Source organism: Perognathus longimembris, chromosome 1, assembly GCF_023159225.1.
Source record: "Perognathus longimembris pacificus isolate PPM17 chromosome 1, ASM2315922v1, whole genome shotgun sequence".
Lineage (NCBI taxonomy): Eukaryota > Metazoa > Chordata > Mammalia > Rodentia > Heteromyidae > Perognathus > Perognathus longimembris.
In genome coordinates, this window is record NC_063161.1 from 32604117 (window position 1) to 32622723 (window position 18607).

Below are 18607 nucleotides of genomic sequence, written 5' to 3' on the forward strand. Positions count from 1 at the left end.
GCGCTTCCATGGTCCACCTGCCGTGGACCAGACAATGCGCATGCGTTAAGCCCACCCTCCTGACCTGCCAATCTACGGGGTACCTGCTGGACCATAAACTGCAACCTCCATCCTTCCATCTTCATAAGGGAAGTGTGTTGGAGCCCGGGAGAAGGCCCCGGGGAGAGCTAGAGCCCTTGCAACCCTAAAGAAGCTCCGTATAAATGTCCAAACGAAAGGGAAGACTTGAATCTTTAAATGAGAAATTTTAAGTTTCACCCAAACTGAGAAGGTACAGATTTTCTTTCTTGTACTTTTTGTGCCCCACCCGTACCCCCATGTATATAATTTTTCATCCCCATTCACATCATCCTCTAGAACTGGGTGTGGTGGTACATGTTTGTAATAACAGCCATCACAGTACTGAGGCAGCAGGTTCAAAGACAGAGCCTCCTCAGCTACATATAGACACTCTTTCAAAAATAACCACAAAAACACACAAATCAAGAAGCTTCCCCATTGAATTGACACACTGACAAACCCATTTAACACATCATCACTACTTAGTTCAGAGTGTACATTAAGGCTTGTTCTTCATGTGGTACTACCTATAAATACAATAGAGTTCATTTTCAAACCCAGGTGACTAACATGGAAATATGGATGAGTCACAAAACATAGTTTGGTTTATGTAGAATGAGTTGGTTTTCCTGGAAGTATTGAGCAAACATTCAGTCTTGCAGATCTGTTGATGAATTGTATATTGCATCTTACAGTTTAAAAACAATTTAAAGAGGCATGTTATATATGAGTATCAATTATTATTTTACATAATATTCACTTTTTTTGGTTCCTTAGTACCAAAAATGTGTTAGATTTCTCCTACATTTTTATTTTTGTAGATTTTTCAGTTTTGAGCTGTAGGCTTGCCTTCCAAATATTTAAATTTTCATTATTTTGAAAATAATGAGCGAATTCAGCACATGAAGCTTCTTGGAGGAATGGGAATTGAGTGGTGACAAAATCATTTATATATTTGAAAGCAACATGGAAAATTGTGTCATTGGATTATGTCTCTTAAAATATGCTGTTGGTGTATTTTTTTTACTATTTTTTCTTTATTGTTAAAATGAAGTACAGAGGGGTTACAGTTTCATATGTAAAGCAGTGAGTACATTTTTTTTCAAATTTTTATTATCAAACTGATGTACAGGGAGGTTACAGTTTCATACGTTAGGCATTGGATACATTTCTTAGTGAGTACATTTCTTATCCAACTTGTTACCTCCTCCCTCATTCCCCCCTACCGCTCCCCCTTTCCCTCTCACCGCATGAGTTGTACAGTTGTTCTTTTTATTTTATTTTTTGATGTCCAGGTACTTTTCTGTTGTAAGAGTAATTTCATTTAGAAAATAAGAGTACCTCTAAAACATAGACTTTAAACCTACTCCTCATGATTTTGAATTGCTTTATGTTTTCAAATTTCTACATATTACATGAAACTAGGAAACTTGATGTGATTGGGAGAGAAAAGGGGTACATGGGAGTGTGGGAGAACAATAGCAGTGGTGACTCTGGTCAAACTGAATTGTACACATATGTGGACATGTTATGGAAACTCCCTTGTACTACTATTTGAAGATGACAGTATTAAAAAAAAAAAACAGGAACTGTCATTGCCCCATTCTAGTTCTAAATTCTACCCACATCCTGGGTTAACACTGTAGTGACACATTTTATCTCTGTGAATCCCCTGTTCTGTTTCTTTTTGTTCTGTTTCTGTTCAAAGTTTGTTCAACTGTCACCTAGAACCTTTATTAGCATGCAATTAAAGCAATGCTTTACGTTCAGCCTTATGAATTTCTGTCTTTGTTGCAAGTGGACTTCTCCCCTAGTCAACATTTTCCAGGAAAAGCCTTCCCATTATTAGACAACTCCACAATTAGGCATATATTTAAAGAGAGAGAGAGGGAGGGAGGAAGGAAGGAGAAAGAGGGAAAGAAAGAAGGAATATATAGATATATAGGAAGTTATATATCTACATATCTATATCTATATGTATATCTACATTTCAAATTTGTTAGAATAGAAAAATGCCCAGGAGCTCAGACATCAGGATCCTCAGTTGCTTGGTGGAGCTATCTACCCTCCATTTTTTTTTCTCTAAGGGTGTACTGTTGGTATTTTGAATATAATCAACCTTGCTGTGTGAAACTGCTCTGGGTATTTACTGTCCCCTCCAAAACCAGTTCTTCTTTTGGTAATACCAATAACCTGCCAGCTCTTACTATTCTTGAAGTTTACTACTGGTGTATAAAGTATTGTGTAGTACCTGAAGTATAGTGGTCTCCTTAAATCTGTAGCAACTTAAACAACAGCCCATACCTATTAGAATATTAGAAAATGGGACTGGTTTAATACATATATAATGGTAATTTTTTAAAATGTTGACTGCTTTTGGCACTACAATATCATTCATTTAAAAAAGACTAGTGGAGTTGTGGCCCAAATAGTAGAGCACCAGCCTTGAGCAAATATGCCAAGCAAGAGCATGGAACCCTGAGTTTGAGCCCCAGTGTTGGCACCAAAAAGAGTATAGATGAATAAGTAACACATTTAATAATTTAGATTCCATTTAGTGGTGTTGATGATTTAATAGAGAATCAAACTTATGATGAGTTACAGTTAGTCATATACTGTTCCTTTATTGTGGTATGTATAAATGATAATTAAAATACTCTCTCAGAGATACAAAGCCCAGGTAACTTTACCAGTTGTCCTCTGAGATGCTTTCGACTTCATCATCTTCTCTGGATATTCTGTGAAATAAAACAAAAAAGAATCAAAGCTCAACATGATTTCAAAGGGAAGAAATGACTGAGGCAATAGTGAAATGTTTTGATACAGTTAGGGATAAAAATGTTTGGACCTTTAAAAATAGAAATATTTTGTGAAAACAGAAGCATTTTTTTTACTGGCTCTAAAATAAGATAATCAACTTAGAAAAATCAGTTTGGCATTCTGACTTAAGAAAATGAATGTTTTTTTTTTCTCTAAACCCTACTGTACTTAAAAATCTTCATGAAGATCCCACTTGCCCATGTCATTGTGAGCAAATATGTATAGATTGCTTCATGTTGAAGGCACGAAAATCTTAAATTTTACCCAACTACAAAGTTTTATTTTTTGCACCCCACCACGCCTAATTCAAGTCCTTGATCAAATGTAATTTCATCATGGAGACCTTTAACTATAACCTGAATTTCTGTGGTCCTTGCCCCAAGCATTGTTCCTTGTCTTTCCACCTTAAATTTTTCTTTTCCATCTAGCTTCCTGAGAGGATTTTGCATTAAAGAATTCTTTTCTTTGCTTTGCTTTTCCTCTACATTCATATGCATTTTCATTGACTTTCTATGACGTACTACGAGTATGATTTTAAGGCTTTGGCCACAATGGTGATCAGAAAAAAATAAATTTCCTTTATAGTAAAGGGTGAAAAATAAATCATTAATTTTGGAATAAGTAGGTAAAATTAATAAGAGTGATCATTTCTGAGAGCAATAAGTGCTATAACCTATAATATAAATTATGGTAGAAAAGAATCTGAAATTTGTTAAGAATTAAAATTTTTGATGTCTTTGTTTTAGGCTCACATTGCTATGTATGATTTATTATGTCTTACTTATCACCTCCAAGGGAAGCCACTCAATTCTAGCAACTGTGTCATCAAATATTGTGCCATGTTCCCTATCTCACTAAAAGAAGCCAACCAAGCTAAAAGGTATATCTAAATAAAAACTAACAACCAAAAAGAGGAAATGCATAAATCAATTTCTATGACACAAGTGGAACGTAATTACATAGTTGGCAGAAATAAAAATTTATATTTTCCTTAACCCTAAATATCACATAATCATTAAAACAATCAGGAACTAACATTTACAAATGCATAACAAGGACACCAAAATAAAAATAATTTTACAGATTATGTCTTCTAAATATTAAAAGATTAAGCAATTTAGAATATTACACAATTGTAGCCAAAATAATCAAAGTAATAAAAAATAATACTGCCAGCTTTCAGCTTCTTTTTTGGCTAAAACAATCTTGAAGTCAAAATTTTGTAAATACAAATAAAAAGAAAACTTTTAGGTCAGTTATAATTCCAAAATTAACTGCAAAAAATAAAGTATTAAATTGTAAACAACTTTCTTGTATATACAATTATATAAATAAAATAAATACTTTTATTGTATACATTTTGTAAGTTTTGAAATTATAAATAAATGACCAAATTGCAGAGAGAATGGTTTAATGTTGTATTACTGAGTCATCGGTTAACTTCCTGTACCTTTTGAGATCTTACAGGAGGCTGTGTTGACAAGAAACCATTGAACATTGTTAAAAACATTAGCACAAAAGGAAAAATAATCAGGTCATTTCAAGAGACATAGGAAAAATGTTAATTTTAAGCAATATTCAAATTCAAAAAGATCAATTAATGCTTCTTAATGAGTCACTGTTTTTATAATAAGTAATAAAAGGAGATAAATAGAGGAAAACACAAGTTCACATTGTAGCCAATAGTATTTTGAGTATAGCCACAAACTGGATCACAATTCTGTATCATTTCTGATTTTTTAAATTGAAAGGAAAGTAATCAATGAAGAATCTGAATTTTGATATAATAATTTATGGCAAATGAATTACATCACATAGAAGCAGTGAAATCTTGTCCATAAAATTTAAACTAAAGGTATTACCATTTAGAATGCAAAGAATTTATGAAGAAAGCATTGCCCAAACAGAATATTGTTATTATTATTAATAATTGTTGCTTACTGCAGAGCCTCTTGACACATTTCTGTCCTTTTTGACACAGAAGGCAGGATTTTCCCTTTACATAAGGGGGCTTATTTGCAAAATTTCCTCTGTAAAAAAGAGAAACATTAATTATCCAAAATGGCTATATCTTTTTGAAAGTTTATTTATTTTTTAAAAATTTTTGCCTGTCCTGGGGCTTGAACTCAGGGCCTGAGCACTGTCCCTGGCTTTTTTTTTTGTTCCCCTTCAAGACTCTACCACTTGAGCCACAGTGCCACTTCAGGCTTTTTTCTATATATGTGGTGCTGTGGAATCGAGCACAGGGCTTCATGTACATAAGGCAAACACTCTACCACTAGGTCATATTCCAAGGCTCTATCTTTTCAAATTTTGTGTGTGCACTTATATAAAATGACTTGGCCATTCATTAAATAATGTATGTTATAAAGAAAACAAGTGTTGTCTCAAAATATGTATCATTCTTTTTATAAAAAGAAATGGTTAAAACAGTTTTTACTTGGCCTTCTATACTGCTAACTTTGTCTATTAGTTCTCGAAGAGTTTTGGTACTCTATTATATTTTCTACATAGAACTATGAATCAACCGTCAGAAAGAGCTAGATCAAAGACCAAAATATGCTTCCCCCACATGGGGCATGTTTTTTTCTGCAGCTTGTCGGATAAGAATTATTTTTATACCTTAAGTAATAACAAAACCAAAACCTAAAGATAAATATAGATTAAGATATATCTTTATTTTTATTTCACTGAGAGTTTTTATTCATAATTTTTTTTTACTTTCAATATATTGAAATAATGGTTTGGCCATTCATTAAATCATGTATGCTGATAAAGAAAACAGAAAGTGTTGTCCCAATATAAGTCTCATTCCTTTTATAGAAAGAAATGGTTATGCAAAGACTTCTTAACTTTGACTTCAGATATTTTTAATTACAAAATGACTTACGCAGGTCCATAGTTACATACAAATAAGGAAATTGAAGCTCCCCCGAGGTTAGGGCAAGTTGAAATTGCACAACCAATGTGATTTGTATTGGCCCAAATAACCTATATGGAAAAGAGGTATAAAGAACATAGTCAAAACAATCATATGCAAATAGTAAGTGATTAGAATAGGAATGATCTTTGTCATACAAAAATATATGTCAGTACTTAATGATTGTGCTTTTTCTAACATCTTATATTTTATAAAAGATTATTTTGTTTAGGCAACTTTCTTAGAAGCTCTCTCCCTAGTTTATCCCTCACAGAAAATTCCCATATGTAAAAGGAGAATATATAACCCATATCATAATACCCAGCTAAAGTCATAATTTTTTATATAATTGAGGAAATGTGTAAATTATTTCTATTGTCATATCATAAGCAATATTATAATTAAACTGTATAAACCAAGACACTATTAGACAAATAACTAAAGAAAAAAGACTGGTGGCATGGTGCAAGTGATGGAGGGCCTTATTCCAATATGTGACCTTGAGTTCTAATCTCAGTGTAACACAAAAATTTAAGTTTAGTGTAAACAAAGTCACTACATGGAATTCTATACCTCATGAAGATACTTCTCAAATGAAGGTAAATTGTCTAGGAACTTGAAAGAAAATCTTAGCAATTTTTCTTGCAATTGAAATGTACACACATAAATCATTATATATATCTACACATATATACAGGTGAATATATGTACATACACATATACACATATGTATATGTGTACATATGTATATATGAGACAAATATATATGAGACAAATTATAAACATATATATATATCCTACCTGTGTATAATGGCCGCAAACTTGAGAACATGATAGCATATCAATATCATAAAATTTGCTTTCATTGTGCCAAAAAGTAACAGCAGTTTTTGGTGTAAATTCTTTAATCCCACCTATCCACAAATTTTCTCCAACGTATTCATAATCTTCAAAGCACTGATATGGTTTTGTAGTACATGGGTTATTTTGAAGTTTGCACTGGGTGGACCATTCTTTAGCAAGTCTTGCTAAGTCAGCATCCCAGGTCTGGAAAATAAGAACAATTTAAATGGAGATGTTTCTGTTTACACTAAAATAACTCTGATTTTTGTCAACTACATGTCACTTAAATTTATAACAATAATAGTTTTTCTTCAGTAGCTGTTATGTTAGTGGTATTTATGTATTTTCTTTGATAGCTCTGCTCCCAAGACACTTATTTAATACTTGTAGTTCTTTTGTACAATAAACACTCCCAATGTGATTTAAATAATCCTCATCTCCTACTCCCCTCCCTCCCTCCCTCCCTCCCTCCCTCCCTCCCTCCCTCCCTCCCTTCCTTCCTTCCTTCCTTCCTTCCCTGCTTTCCCCTTTCCCCTTCCCTCCTTCCCTCCCTCCCTCCTTCCCTCTTTCCTTCCCTCCCTCTTTCCCTCCCTCCCTCTTATCCTTCCTTCTGTTCAGCAAAGTCTAAGAAGAATGCATGTGAAAATTTCCTATACATTGGGAATCAGGGCCTCTCTGTGGCTTGGCAAAACACTTTATCACTTGAGCGAGGCCTCCAGCCCATAAAGTAAGAAATATTTCAAAGCCTAGAATACAAAAAGTCATGCAAACTTACTATAAGGGAAGAAAAAATACTCATTGACTATTCTTTTTATTAACATTCATTCTACATTTCAATGGGATTTTCTCCCTTGCCTGTATGTTAAATTCAGCTCCTTTCTGATCAGGAACGTTTTGGTGAAAGCCCTAAGATAACATAGGAATAGTCAGTCACCCTAGTGAAAATAGAATGGCCATGCTGGATCATGTGGTCTCCTCTGAAAGAAAAGGAAAATGATAGCTGGGAGAGGGTAGTAATTCAGTTACAAAATATGCTCCATAACACCTGTCTTAGTTCTTATAGTCCTGTCTTATAGTTATTGTTTGGATTATTTGTCTTTCCCACACCTGTAATCTCTTTGTAGATTTTGAGTGGCACATAGAAAAACCTATGCTGATTTTATATCTTGCTACTTTGTTGAATTCATTTCTCACTTCTAATGGTCTTGGGTTATGTTCCTTAGATTTTTCTCTATATCGATTCCTGTCATCAATAAAAAAGTATAAATTGACTCATCCTTCCCTATGTATATGACTTATATTTCTCTCTTCTCTTGCCCAGTTGCTCTAAAACTATATTGGATGTAATGGTACTTGACCTATATTGTAGGCTTGATTTTCCTAGTACTAGTGGCTCCTGAAACCACAAATCCCTCAGTGATGAAAGCAGCCACAGATAGGTGCTGGATTAGTACAAGTTACCCATATGGAGAACTGTGGCTCATTCAGCCATCTCTAAGCAAATTTTCTTTTTTTTTTTTTTCTCAAATTTTTATTATCAAACTGACGTACAGAGAGGTTACAGTATCATACGTTGGGCATTGGATACATTTCTTGTACTGTTTGTTTCCTTGTCCCTCATGCCCCCCTCCCTCCCCCCTTTTCCCTCCCCCCCTCCCAGGTGTTCAGTTCACTTACACCAAACAGTTTTGCAAGTATTTCTAAGCAAATTTTCTGTTAGTGTGAGGCTATGGGAATCTGCAAATGATCATTGTTAGTGGTGCTCATTGATTCTATATCATTTAACAAAGCAAAGGAATACGGAGGAAGAAATTCCCCCGTGCTACCATTTCAACTGGTATTTAAAGATCACAGTGTTTTAATTAATGTGACTATATCCTAATATTTACTTTCTCTTATGCTGAAATTCTTGAGTCTCCAAAATTATCACAATGTTTTTGCTTTATCATGCATATATGCTTTATCATATATGATTCTTTTTTGAGACATGATAAATATAACTGTTAGCACTCACATTTTTGGATTCAGTTTAAGATTTATTTCTAATTAATCTTGTTCCTAGGATATATTACAATAGAAACATACAGTTAACATACTATATTGCATAGCTTGTTGCATCATTTAAAAATGTAGATATTGGGCCCATTTGACACATTTGTTTTACTTTAAAAGTTTCTTCCCAAGAGGTATTTTTCATAGTTTAAACATTAAAAATTTGGAATAATTTTAAATATTTACAAAATCAATTATAAGACAAGATAAATCTAAAGAAGAGTTGTTTTTGTCATGAATCTTCAACCCTATTCCTTCTTTTCTTTCTCTTGTAGATAGCTGTATAAACTAAAATTGATTTTGCATTTGTTTTTATTGCTTGCCTTGGAAAATATAGCACATATTTGCTAACATACACAATTTCATATGCACATATTTAAATATTACTTTGTAGCATAAAATAGTCCTTTAAAAAAAGTCACCACCCAAGCATGGAGAAAACAGTCACATCAAATATATAACCTTGACTACTGAAATGGGTTGTAGATTAACATAAATATTACATTTTAAGGTAAAGTCCTTTAATTATTGTGCATGGAAAAAAATCAGTTTGTATTGCTAGCATTCATTTGAAACTTCTCTGTCCTTCAAAATTATGTTTCTTTCCATTAGAACAGTAAAGGTTTGACTTTTAATTTTAGTGTCTGAGTTGTGCTTAATAACAAATTTCATTTTCTTCACTACTGGAGAGAGAGGAAGGAAATTAGAATAGACCCCAGAGTGACAATGTATGTATATATACCATGCATATAAAAATACAGTGGTGCCATAGATAGTCATGCTCACAGTGATAACATATTTACAAATAAGAAAAATTATGATGGGAATTTTCTAGTAATACCATACATGCCCTGTAATTTATTTAAAGTGAACAAATTCTATGGGTGATTTTTAATAATCACTTTTATTTTTCAACACAGTATAGTACATTTTTATCCCTTACTGACTATGATCAGGAGAGTCTGCAAATCACAGAGTCAGCATGCACTGGTCTAACAAATTTCTACTAATATGTACTGTTTCAATCCTGAGTTCTTAAGATATAAAAATAAAACAACTAATGAGGTGAGCATTGTATTCATAAAAATGACATGTTGAAACGTTTTTGAAAACTACTTAAGGATAATATTTTAAAAAACCAAAAAGCCACAAAAAGATGTAAAAAATAGGTAAGGAAACAAGAGAATTCTTTATCCTTGTATTCTGTCTTTCACATGCAGTTTGTATGTATTTTTTTTTGCCATGCTAAAGAAAACAACACTTGTGCAATATATTATCAACTTAGGCAAGAAAAAAACAAACCAAGCAACTCCCAAGTACCACTGGGCTTCCTTTCTTGCTTCAAATACGCCCAGGGAAGGCAAAGAACAGCTTCCAATTTTACCTCCCCTTGGCCTACCACCCTTACCAAGGAGGACACAGGACCTGCCCAGGTGTGATGTTTAAATTACACGTGGAATCTAGATTGCGTTTAAAACCAATATGCTCATGAAACAGAGAGGACTAAGAGCCCCGGCAGGTTCCAGTCTCACCAAATATTGCATGTCAGCCGCGGGAGGCTTGACCCTGCTCCGGAAATCATTGTGGGCCTTGATGCACTGGTCTATGAAGTCCGAGTCTGTGGTAGACAGCTCTATGTTCGACTTACTGGCTACCAGCAGAAAGAAGCTTAAGGTCCACAAGCAACTAAATGTCTTCAGAGCCATAGAAAGGCAGAAAGGATGCCTGGCCTGCACTAGCCGGTAACCGCCAGGGATCGCTCCCTTGCTGGGCGCTCCATCCTTCTGCCTGGGCTCGAGCCCCGCTGAAGGATGTAGCAAGGGGGTGGGCACAGTCATTGAGCCCCAGGCCGCAGGGACAAGCCTTGAGACATCCTTTGCTTGTGGAGTTGTTACCAACTTCCAAATTGCTTCCTGCTGATCAGATCTGGAATCATCTCAGTGGAGGCCTGGATTGTAATCCAGTTTCAAGGCCCAGAAACAAGATATCCGGGATGCTGGCCAAGCACCAGGCCCGTGCAAGGCGCCAAGCATGGGCTTCATAGCCCAGCCTCTCTGTGGAGCCCTTGAATTGTTTTAAATAGACTGAAAGCATCAATTTATCCTTTTCTCAGCGATTGAGAGTACGCGATTTGTAAATGTGTGATATACTGAGATCTTAAATGATTACCTCATCAAATGTTTAAAAGCACTGGTTTATTGTATCTGATTATATATAATATGAAGCGACTTCAATTGCCTTGAGATTTTAAATTCATGGTATAGCATATATTGTTTTTTAAATATAAATAAGTACTTTCCAATGAGATTAAACTATATATTTTCAGTGTGTTTACATTTCAAATGATACCTTTAATGTAATAATACAGGTTATTTACAGTGACATTTAATTCAAGTGAACATGTTTGTGTCTACTACTAAAACATGTGGTCAAAAAACTCTGCTGAAACTAGGTATCAATTTTACTAGAAAGTGTAAATTAAGTCATAAAATGAGAGTAATGGAAATTGTACTAGATAAGACAGAAAATATTTCTAGCCTATTATCTGTTGATAGAGAAATGCTATATATAGTATTCCATGTAGTGCATCAATAGGTAAACTAGGCTTCTCATAGTTCAAACTCCAGTACACATACACGTAGCTACAGGCATATATTTGTGTATGCTTATACATATACAGATAGATACTTATAAACACTTATATGTATGTAAACCTATGTACCTGTGTATGTGCTGTGTAATCTTACTGGCATTGTGTAATCTGACTATAGCTAACCCCCTGGTCCCTTGCCTGAATTCAGTCTGGACTCAGCTCCATCTCTCCTACTTCAGCCACATTCATCACACTGCCAATGTTGCTTCTTTCTCAGTCTCTTGTGCTTGCTCTTCCTTTTGTTTCAGGGCTTTTTGCAGACCTTCACTCTGCCTTCCCTACCTACCAAGGTTTGCTTGTCTGTTTGTTTTTCTTGTTGATTGTGTTAATTACTACCTGAATTGACATCATTTATTTCCATTTATTTCTGTAACATCTGTCTCCTTCATTAGACTGTAGCCTGTGTTGAGAAAATAACTTTGTTTTCTTCAGTGCATTTTCTCTAGCATAAAGAACTGGTAGAGAATATTTAGTCCTTTAATAAAAAATATATATCAAATAAATGAATGGAGAAATTACTCTCCAACTTCCCTCATAATCTTGTGTATGTTTTAGTCTTTTTGAGAGCAGAAGTATATCTTGTCATCTGCATAGAAGGGGTGAAATAAATCTTTTCCTGTTTTGGTGTGTGTGTGTGTGTGTGTGTGTGTGTGTGTGTGTGTGTGTGTGTGTGTGTGTGCTGGTCTTAGGGCTTAAAATATGCAAAACAAGAAAGATTACATATACTAATATCATCTAACATATACAGAGACTAATACAGTTCCTTCCTTCCTCCCTCCCTCCCTCCCTCCCTCCCTCCCTCCCTCCCTCCCTATGCTGGGCCCTAGTGCAGTTCCTAAGCATCTTTTGCTTAAGGCTAGCACTTTCCCACTTGAGCCAGAGCTCTACTTCCTGCTATTTGGGGTGGGAGCAGTTTACTGGAAGTAGGAGCCTTGAGGACTTTCCTACTGGGACACTGACCCCTCAGTACTTGGTCTCTAGAGTAGTTAGGATGACAGGTGTGAACCACTGGCACCTAGCACAGTGTTGTGTTTTTAAATAATTACAGGGTTTGTGATGGCAAATAATGCCACATAGTCTCCCATCAAGCATCAAACTGCATGCTGGGCATACGGTAGAAGTAATTCAATTAAATGCTTAAAGACATGAGATCCATGCCAGGCTTTGAAGCTCTCCCTGACTAGGGGAAAGAATGGTGAGTCCATTCTATGTCCAGGCCTGGATTTAGGGATGAAATGGAGTGGAGGCCTTAATGTCTCTTATAGCCACTGCTGCATTTTTCCTGGCTTTGGAATTTTCGGGCGAGCTTTAGAGTTTAAGGATGCTTTGGGTTTGGGTCAACTTGGCAGCGGCCGGGGTGGGGTTGGGGTGACGACAGCAGATAGCTGTGGGGCAGGAGGTGGCTATAGAGGGAGCTCCTGTTCTTTTTATTTACCAGTCCACCACCCACCTCCTGGAAGTGAGGGAGGGCAATTAAAGCCCTAGCTTCCCTCCCCTCCCTCTCATGCCGGCTGGTTGCCAAGCAACCTGCAAACAGACTTGGCTTGGCTTGGATTGTGTATTCTGGGCTGGAAACGGTCGCTTCTGGCTCTTGCTGCCTGAAGTTGAGGAAAGAAGATTCTCTGTGGAACCGCCTTGGCTTTATCGACTTTTTAGGGAGAGTCAGGTTGGCTGTCCCTGTAGTCCCATGCTGACCATCCCCGAATCCCAGATATGCAGAGGGTAGGTAGCAGCATGCAGCTGCCCAGATATAATTTAATTTGGGGAAGGCCAGGATGATAACTCTGCTTTGTTTGAAAGCAGGAATGACACTGTCCATTTTCAGATCATTGGGTCTGTTACCACTTGGGATGTAAGATAAACTTGTGCCCTGCCTTCATGGAGTTTATATACTAACTTGAATGGCCCGATTGTTTTCTCCCTCTCATCTTGTGTCTGAGTTGGTTTGATTTTATATAATCAACTTAAGCTAACAAAATTACAAACCAAAAGAGAAGTAAGAATTGGGGTTAAAAAAGCAAGAGAAGTGGGAAATCAATTTTTCTTTCTGGGCACACCAAAAGCATTGGTTAACAGTAGTTATTATATACTAGAGATAATGCTCTATAACTTGGGGCTGTTTGAGGGGCACCAGTAGCCATTCAGAACTGCTCTTCCTTTTTCTGACCATTCTCTCCTTACTCAGTGATTTAGGACAAGCACAGTCCAAAGATTGGCTCTCATGTATTTGAAACGATGATTTCTGAATCACTCAGGTTAATCTTCAGGTCTTTGGTACCTGAAGCTAATTCCCTTTTGATAGTTCTATTATCTGTGGTAGAAGATTACAGGTATTGGAGAGTGATATTGGACATAGTTATGTAAATATGAAAAAGAGGCCTGAAATTCATGTATGCATTCAGGCTTTTTCTGTAACACAGAATTTGGCAAAGGAAAATCCACTTTTCTGGGTCTCAGTTAGCTCTGTCTGGAAATCAGAAGGTTGGGCTCTAACACTGATTCCTCATCTTAAAGCATCTCTAAATAGGATGTTTGAATCTGGCTATTCTAACTTATACATACTTGGCTCCTCCACAGGATATTTCTCTTTGATCATTACTATTGGATCTGTATTAGTCATTTTAATGTTATATACTTCTGAATTCTCATATCTGAGTTGACTGGATTCACTTCCTTAATAAATATTAAGTTCATACTGTCTTCTGGACTTTCTACTAATTCCTGGGGAAACAATGTAAGTGAAACTGTCCTGGTATTGAAGAGTAATCAGTGTATACCCAGTACTGTTAACATCTAGCCTCATGGTTTGCAGAGTATGTGCTGGCATAGTGATAGTTCGAATTAGGTGCAGGGAGGTAAAATTAACCTAAGAATGTGTTTAAAGCATATATGTATAGCTGGCACCAGTGGCTCATGCCTTTAATCCTAGCTACTCAGGAGGCTGAGATCTGAGGATCACATTTTGAAGATAGCCTAGGCAGGAAAGTCTGTGAGACTCTTATCTCCAATAAACTACCAAAAAGTCAGAAGTGGAACTATAGCTCAAGTAGTAGAGTGCTAGCACTGAGCACAAAAGTTCAGGGACAGTGCCCAAGTCTTGAGTTTTATCTCAGCATCAGCATGTTCATACACACACACAAACACACACACACACGCCCACACAATACAAATATTTTATAGTGCGTTATTTTATTTACTTTATTAATGATACACATTATATATATTTGTATATGTATGCTACATATATAATTAGAGAATGTCTATGGTAAATTAAGGACAAGGAATAACAACCTTTGTGGTCTCTGCAGTTTTAGGGGAAAGGAAAAGAGCTACTACAGTTAAGAGTAATAACTCTCATGTCTAGGGGAGTACAGGGTCTAGGGGGCCCTGGATACTTGAAAATTTATACTTTATTCTTTTTATTGTTTGCAAATGAAGTATAGTGATTAGAACTGGCTTTACTAATTACTAAGCTGTACAACTGGGAGTCTGCTAATGTGTGGGGAGAACCACTGAGCTGACTTCTCAGCATCCCCAATTCATCCCTAATTGTTAGCTGGGCAATCATCATGGCAAATACAAGAGCTCTTATGATTGTGACCAAACAGCAAACCTGGGGCCTGCAAAATGAACAAATGTACAAACTGATCTCAGCTTTGAAATGGTGACATCTTTCATATTTTAATTTTATGCTGTCTAGTGAGAGATAACTCTGAAAGGAAGGCCATACTCTGGAGGTATAATAGTAGGATGTTGATTCAAAGCCAGTCTAGGCAAAAGGTTAGATATACTTCATCTCAAAAAACAAGCCGGGTTTGGTGGTAAATTACTATAATCCTGGTGAGGTGAGAAGTATAAGTTGCAGGATTTTATTGTGGTTGAGAATGGGGACATGCACTCATTTCCTATTTCTGCAATAAAAACAATGACTACCAACTTACATATTGAAACCAACATAAATATATGCTTTTACAGTTCATGAGGTGAAAGGACAAAATGAATTCTGAGTTGCTAAATAGAAGCTGTCAGCAAGACTCTTTCCTTGTGGAGATCCTGAGGGAGAATCCATTATTGACTCTCCTGCCTTCTGGAAGCTTCCTGTTCCTTTCCTCCATCTTCTAGCCAGCTGTGTGAACTTTTGCTTCTCTTTGGCCCAGGCTTCCATCCTGATGTCTTGCCTGTATTACTTTACCTTCCTTGCTCTGTCTTACAAGGACCCAGGATGCTTCATTGAGCCTACAGTTAGTAGGCTCAAGCAAAGTCCTTTTCCATGTAAGGGATATATTTAAAGAGTCCAGGGATGAAGATGTGAATCTCTTTGGGAAACCATTAGTGTGTTGGGGTATAATGTAACTGCCTCACAAAAAGTAGGTTTTAGAGACCTACATAAATGTGATTGACCATTACCCACAGTGATTTCTTTTTCATGTAATGTGTGTGTGTGATTTGTTTGGCTTGTGTAGAGTAAGAATTACCATTTTATATTTGTTGTACCTTTCTAAAAATACAGTACACTACAATGATAAATACAGAAACTAGAATGGATTTAGGGGTTAAAGGAGTGTCTGCTGCTCCTAGGAGCCAAACTCAACTATTCTCTGGAAGGAAGAATGCTCTCAAAGTATGTAGACCATTGGATTTTTTCTCTTGCAAGATGATTCATTAAGTGGTGTAGATTCTGCTCTTCATGTTTTTGTGTATGCTTGTAATTGTTTTTTGTTCTTTTTGTTTGTTTTTTGGTGTCAGTCCTGAGCTTGAACACAGGGTTCTGGTGCTGTTCCTGAACATTTTTGCGCAAGGACAACACTCTTATACATTTGAGCCATAGCTACACTTCCTGCTTTTTTTTGGGGGGGGGGGGGTGGAGTGGGGGTGGGAGTTAATTGGAGATCAGAGTTTCTTGGATTTTTCTGCCCAAGTTGACTTTGAACCTTCATCTTCAGCTGCTAGCTTCCTGAGTCGCTAGGATTACAGGTGTGAATCATCAGTGCCTGGCTCTTCATGTTTCCATGACTTTTTTTTTTTTTTTCCAGACCTAGGGCTTGAACTCAGGGCTTGGGTGTTGCCTTGGAGCCCTTTTTGGTCAAGGCTAGTGGTCTACCACTTGAGCTACAGTGTCACTTCCGGCTTTTTCTGAGTAGTTTATTAGAGATAGAAGTCTCACTGACCTTCTTGTCTAGGCTGGCTTTGAACTGTGATCCTCAGATCTCAGCCTCCTGAGTAGGTAGGATCTACCAGCACCTGCTTCTTTTTATGACTATTTACACTCACAAATACTTCATAGATTTGAAGAATGGAATTTCCAAAGTTGAAGATAATAAATAACTAAAAATAGACTGCTTGAGTTAGTTTAATTTTTAAGAATCAGTTTACTGTTTCCGAATTGTTATTTAACTTCTGTATGTTTTCTGTATGTCTGAATATGACAAAACAACTTTCCTCTAGTTAGCTTCCTAAAGTTTCTATGTTTTTTTCTAAAGTTAAATGATGTCATGGGGTTTCAAAATGATAATAAAGAAAATCTTAGATTTGTGATAAAAAGTAACTACTATTTTAAGCAACTGTTTAAGTCATTTTGTAATTTTACCATTCCCTACTCAACTATTTATTAGAACCATTATTAAAAATGGTTGTATTAAATTGGTATTGAGGTTAGTTTTTATTTTCATACTGTTACAATAGCTGAATAGTGATACATCTGTTTTGAATGTGTTTTGGTATACCTGATATCAATATCATATGAAATCACAAATTAGAGGAACAATTTGGAAGGATAGTTGTTTTTTGGTAGAAGCAGATTTCTCCTTTCTTTGTACATTTGGATTCCTGGATTGGTCCTCAGAGCTTCCCTTAAGATTGCCTTTAGTTTTAGAAATTGAAGAGATTCCTAGAGTTGGAAGGGCATGCATGGAATGTGATTGCTCTGTCACAGTCTTTTTCCCCCCCTTATTATTCCTTAATTCAATATATTCACCTATAGAGGGACATGCAGGCATTGATTATCTGTCTTGCTTATTGTTTTATCTGTGTCTCATGCACAAAGAGGAGTGCTTAAGCATTTTATTATGGAATTTATTGGGAAATAATATTATTAGATTTTTTTTTGCCTCTAGTCATAGCTTACCTTGTTAAGTATAAAAGTATATACTGACCTCTTTATTTTTAATTAAAGCAAGGATGCATTTCCAGATCACAGTCATCCCAGGACCCCTGCTCCCCTATGTAAGCCTTATTTCTTCACATCTCATGTAATATCATTTCTGCAATCTGATATAATATAATATTAAAATATTGTGACAAGTTAAAAAATTAAGATTATATATGTAGTTATGATTATGAACAACAATAAACTACCTATGAGCATATGGAGGGCCTAAGGATTGTCATGACAGAATTAATGGTGTACTTTTGATAAGATGATAGGATTATGAGTAACCCTTTGTTTTATTTTCTTTGATATTCTTAAATTTTCCAAAAATGTTATTTATTTGGAAAATGCATTTTAACTATCTTTTGAAAAATTAAATTTATTTTTAACTCATACATAAAACCAAAAATTATACATATGTATAGAATAATACATTTGGATGTTTTGATATATAATATAGTACATAATATGTAAGTCAGCCTAAACCCATGCATCTTCTCACTAAATGAATTTATAAATAAATACATAATGTTTTCATTGTACAATTAAATTAGTATGGTAAAAATATAACCTATGGTAAATATATCCATGCATTAATTTGAAAGAATGTAACAAGTTAACCAATTTTACTAAAACTTTACTTTTTGAGTGGGCACACCATGGTTTATACATAATACACTCAGGTATTTAAAGATATAAAATACTTAGTAATGTATTCTAAGTATTTTAGACAAGACTTCTTGAAAATATAGACTAAAGACAGTAATTTGCTGGGTGGAACCATGAAATGTTTTGTGTAGATTGAAAATGAGCAAGCATTCAGTACTTTCCTGTAGCTCTAGATGGATGGTATTGTACTGAAGCAAAAGGTATTGTATAATATGCAACAAGGAATTCCATGGGGGTGGTAGAAAATGCCTAACAGCTGGTGTTTTGAAAGTGTAGTATAAGTTTATATAAATTTTTATTTGTTAATTATAAGAAATTTAAAGTTATTTTAAGTTGATTCTAACATTTAGTGAAATAAAGTATGCATAGTTGGAAATTCATACATGTTCATAAAATGTAGAAACTCTTCATTGTTAAGTTAATTTAGCTTATTGATACTCAC

At 35.5% G+C, this 18607-nt stretch overlaps 2 protein-coding genes across 4 annotated transcripts in view; one reads left to right on the forward strand and one right to left on the reverse strand.

Annotated features, from left to right (window-relative positions):
- Positions 1–72: 72 nt before the first annotated feature.
- On the reverse strand, positions 73–10401 carry Glipr1l1 (GLIPR1 like 1). Its single transcript, XM_048340617.1, has 6 exons — positions 10228–10401; positions 6602–6847; positions 5771–5871; positions 4780–4910; positions 2751–2798; positions 73–452 (listed from the first exon to the last, which is right to left on the reverse strand). Exons 1-6 carry the CDS (start codon positions 10399–10401, stop codon positions 73–75), a joined length of 1080 nt encoding a protein of 359 aa, XP_048196574.1.
- A 5466-nt stretch (positions 10402–15867) lies between these two features.
- Positions 15868–18607, forward strand: part of Caps2 (calcyphosine 2) — a 32006-nt gene continuing 29266 nt past the window's right edge. For 2 of the 3 annotated variants that reach the window (XM_048349746.1, XM_048349757.1), the window contains exons 1-2: positions 15889–15969; positions 17521–17570. In XM_048349746.1, coding sequence (XP_048205703.1) covers positions 15889–15969; positions 17521–17570 — 131 coding nt within the window. Of the gene's footprint in view, positions 15970–17520; positions 17571–18607 lie in introns of all 3 variants that reach the window. The other variant, XM_048349737.1, reaches the window with a different exon arrangement.